The sequence below is a fragment of the Notamacropus eugenii genome, chromosome 5 (assembly GCF_028372415.1).
Source record: "Notamacropus eugenii isolate mMacEug1 chromosome 5, mMacEug1.pri_v2, whole genome shotgun sequence".
Classification (NCBI taxonomy): domain Eukaryota; kingdom Metazoa; phylum Chordata; class Mammalia; order Diprotodontia; family Macropodidae; genus Notamacropus; species Notamacropus eugenii.
In genome coordinates, this window is record NC_092876.1 from 73,569,866 (window position 1) to 73,574,371 (window position 4,506).

General features: G+C 39.6%; 1 protein-coding gene across 1 annotated transcript; it reads left to right on the plus strand.

The window, feature by feature from the left end:
- The first annotated feature begins 2,783 nt into the window (after positions 1-2,783).
- Positions 2,784-3,722, plus strand: LOC140507493 (olfactory receptor 2D3-like). The gene has a single exon (XM_072615565.1). It carries the CDS (start codon positions 2,784-2,786, stop codon positions 3,720-3,722), a length of 939 nt encoding a protein of 312 aa, XP_072471666.1.
- Positions 3,723-4,506: the final 784 nt, after the last annotated feature.

A 4,506-nucleotide genomic window follows, 5' to 3' on the forward strand; every position in this document is an offset into this window, starting at 1 on the left:
TACAATGCCCTTCTTCACTCCTCCCAAACTATCCAAATTCTATTCTCCAAGAATCATAGAATTTTAGGAATAAAAAAGACGTCAGCAACCATCTGGTCCAAACTGTTCTTGAGAAGGAATCTGAATTACTTTATACTTGACAAGTCAGTCTCGTAGTCTCAGTATGAAGATCTCTAATGAGAGGGAATCCTTACCCCCTGAGACAGAACTTTTCTCTTTCAGAAGAAGTCCTTTACCTGAACTTAGGCTGACATTTGTCTCTTTCCATTCCCGTCTCTTGCTAAACTTTGGGGCCAAAATGACAAATCGAGTTGTTTCTCCTTGTGACAATCCTTCTAATAAAATTCAGCTCTCCAGTACCCTCTTAATATCATCGTTTGCAGCCTAAACATTCTCAATTTCATCAAATAATCCACATTTATTTCAATGATTTTCATATTTCTTAGATAAATTTTCATTAGAAAATGCTTTTTATCATTATTTAAAATTTAAGAAGAGAGCTGAATGATTTCATCCATAGAGTGGCTCCATCTGCCTGTGCAGAGTGAAAACCAGCTATGTCCCCAGTAAACTGTTCCATGAATTTCTGTGGTCTTTCTGTACTCCATTTTAATCAATCTTTTTTAAAATGAAATTATTTTATTTGTTTTCAAAGTTCTACAATCACTTCCATATATCTTAGATTTTTTCCCCTCCCTCTCCCACATTCCCCCTGCCTCCCAGAGACAGCATGCAATTTTTTATAGGTTCTACACATACATTCTTATTAAATACATTTTCATCTTAGTCATGTTGCATGGAAAAATTAAAATGAATGAGAGAAATCACAAAACAAAACATAATACAAAAGAAGATGGTCTGCTTCATTCAGTGATCAAATTCCACAGTTCTTTCTTGGGATGTGGAAGGCATTTTGACTCGAGTCCATTGGAAATTTTTTAAGTTCATGCATTGCAATGAAGCACTAAGTCTACCAGAAAAATTCCTTACACACTGTGGTTGTTGCTGTGTACAAAATTTTCCTGGTTCTGCTCCTTTCACTCAGCCTCAGTTCATATAAGTCTTTTCAGGACTCTCTGAAATCTTTCTGTTCATCATTTCTTATAGCATAATAGTATTCCATTACATTCATATACCACAATTTATTCAGCCATTCCCTAATTGATGGACATTCCCTTGATTTACAGTTTTTGTCTACCACAAAGAGAGCTGATATAAATATTTTAGTATATGTGTGAACCTTTCTTGTTTTTATAATCTCTTGAGGATACAGTCCTAGAAGTGGTATTGCTGGCTCAAAGAGTATGCACAGTTTTGTAGCCCTTTGGGCATAGTTCCAAATTGCTCTCCAGAATAGTTGGATCAGCTCACAGCTCTACCAATAATGAATTAGAGTTCCAACTCTCCCACATCTTCTCCAACATTTATTATCTTCCTGTTTTGTCATGTTAGCCAATCTGATAGGTGTGATGTGATACCTTAGAGTTGTTTTAATTTGCATCTCTCTAATCAATAGTGATTTAGAACATTTTTTCATATGAATATAATTAGCTTTAATTTCTTTGTCTGAAAACTGCCTGTTCATACCCTTTGATCATTTATCAATTGGGGACATTTTAATCAGTGTTAAATGAGTGGCTTTGATTTTAAGAGTCTAATGACGTAGAAATAGAAGTGGATTTAAATCAAAGTTACACTATTTACTACCTATATGACCTTCAACAAATTAGTTAACTTCCCCATGTTTCAGTTTGTTCATGTGCATAGTGAGAGGAGAATGGTGGATTAAATGATCTCTTCTAACTCTGAACCTTCTCATTGCAGATTCTTCCAGAATTGGCCAGAATCTCCTGGAATTCTTCAAGAGATAAATGGAGGATCTCTCCATCTCCCCCCCCCCCCAAAAAGAAGTGTTCTTAAGCATTTTGTTTGTTCATGACATTTTAGATAATGTGGTGGTCTGGAAAACAGATAACACAACCTCCTCACTTCCTGAACATCAGAACAACCATTTGAACATATGATACAAGACTTTCTACAGGACAAAGCATGGCAAGCAAGAGTTTATATGGGAAAAGATTGGAAGGTCTTGATGGGCATTAAGGGTCATTTTAAATCAAAAATGGAGTATGACAGACAAAAAAAAATGTGATCTTAGATATCTGTAAGATAGGAATAATTTCAAGGATAAAGAAGTGCTTGTTTTGCCTGGCCTCAGAGGGAGGTACTCAAGGCAGTAGGTGAAAGTTATGGAGTAGATTTCAGTTGTGTATATGGAAAAGGTGGCTCTGACTTACAGCTAAATAAAAGGGAAACAACTATCAGTAGCAATCTTTCAGCAATCACTAGATTCTTCTTCTTGGGGATACTCTAGAAAAGACTGTTGCTCAGGTGGGAGCCATAGAAAATTCTTTCTGAGGTCTTCTTCTCTGAGATCCTGTAGCAATCAGGGGACACCAACGCTGGAAGCAGTGGGGCACCAGGGAACAAGTAAATGACAGATCAAAACCCTTGTCCTTTCTCTTCTCCTGACTTGATATCTAATCTTGAACAAGCCATCTTCCTTCTTTGGCCTTAGATGGCCTCATGGGTAAAACGAGGGGTTGAAACAGATCATCTTTAAAGATCCCTGAAGCTCCAAAACTCCATGATGTTATGATTCCACCTCCTCACTCAGGGAAGGATTATTCAAGATGGGGTCTTCAACTGAGGAGTTCAGAGGGCCCAAATTACCTAGACTTCACCATATTCTCTTTTTCCCTTCCCAGGTCCTGACTGTCTCAATGTCCCCAGCAATAAACTACAGTTTTGTTACTGAATTTATCCTGCTTGGCTTCACCAGTGACCTCACCTCAAATAGGATCCTTTTCATCATCTTTCTCCTTCTCTACCTCTGTTCAGTCCTGGGCAATGGACTCACCATAATTCTCATCTACTTAGATTCTCATCTCCACACACCTATGTACTTTTTCCTCAGCATTCTTTCCTTCCTGGACATAGTATATGTCACTACCACAATACCTCAGATGTTGGTGCACCTCCTTTCCAGTTCTAAGTTAATCTCCTTTGAAGGTTGCTGGCTGCAAATGTATGTATTTAGTGCTCTGGGTATAAGTGAGTGCATCTTGTTTGTGGTCATGGCTTATGACCGTTACATAGCCATCTGCTTCCCACTGCGCTACATGCTCATCCTCAACTGGGATGTATGTGTGAGGTTGGTGGTAGGGACCTGTGGCTCTGGTTTCTTTTTCTCCCTAGTCCACACCTTTTTTACCATGAATCTCCCCTTCTGTGGTCCTAATATGATCAACCACTACTTCTGTGAGAGTCCCTCTGTCCGGGTACTGGCCTGTATGGATACATACATTACAGAGATGGTAGACTTAGTCCTGAGCATCCTCATGATAGTAGGGCCTCTGTCACTCATCCTAGTCTCCTATGTCTGCATCACCTTGGCCATCCTCAAGATCAAGTCCACCCAAAGTCGCTATAAGGCCTTTTCCACTTGTGCTTCCCACCTAACTGTGGTCACTCTGTTCTTTGCACCTGCCATATACATCTATATGAGGCCCACTTCCAGCTATAACCCAGAGAGAGATAAGCAGATCTCACTTTTCTACAATGTGTTCACTGCCCTGCTCAACCCTGCGGTTTACAGTCTTAGGAATAAGGACATAAAGGTAGCATTCATCAAGGTAATAGTGCGGAACAGAGTGGTCTGATGAGTAGAAAGAACTGGAATGGACTATTCTTTTAATTTTCTTTTTGAGACTGAGTTTCCCTATCTCACTCAAGCTAGAAATACAGCCAGCACTTAGGATTCCAACCCCACTGCTGATCAGCACCCTTTGATCCACTCTATTTTTGATCTGCGCCAATTTGCCCATCTGTAAGCAACCAGGTTTCCCCATCCCTTTTTTCTCCATTCACTGCTCCTGAGAGGCTTGCCATATTGTTGCTATACTTAATGTGTCCATCCAGTTGGCTTTATCCCTATCATACCTGAGAACTCATGAACTCAGTTCATCCATTAGCTTTGGCCTCCCCTAATAGCAAGGACTGTAGGTATGTGCCACCATTCATGCCAGGCAGGGCCCATCCATTCCTACTGAGCTTGGGACACTGGCCTGTGACCTACAACAGGTCTCTAACATCACCTTCCAGAGGTAATCAGAACCAACCAAACTTAATCTTAATGCTCATCATCCTCATGGATGGAGAAAGGGTAGTCTTAGATTTGGAATCTCTTCTCAAACACAGAAGCTTAGACTTACAGATCTCCTCCTTAGCTATAAAGTGGGCATGATAATATTTGCCCTCAACTCCCTCACAGGGTAATTGTAAGGAAAATACTTTGCAGTCCTTAAAGGACCACATATATTTGAGTTATCATAATTACCCAGTATAGATGGTACACATTTATGTGGAAGGAATCACTCATAAAGTATTTATAGAGTCCTTACTACATGCTTCCTCCTTTGTTAATCTTGTGGGAGATTATAGTAA

Coding starts and splice junctions, on each gene's coding strand:
- LOC140507493 (XM_072615565.1), top strand. CDS start 2,784: ATGTCCCCAGCAATAAACTACAGTTTTGTTACTGAATTTATCCTGCTT.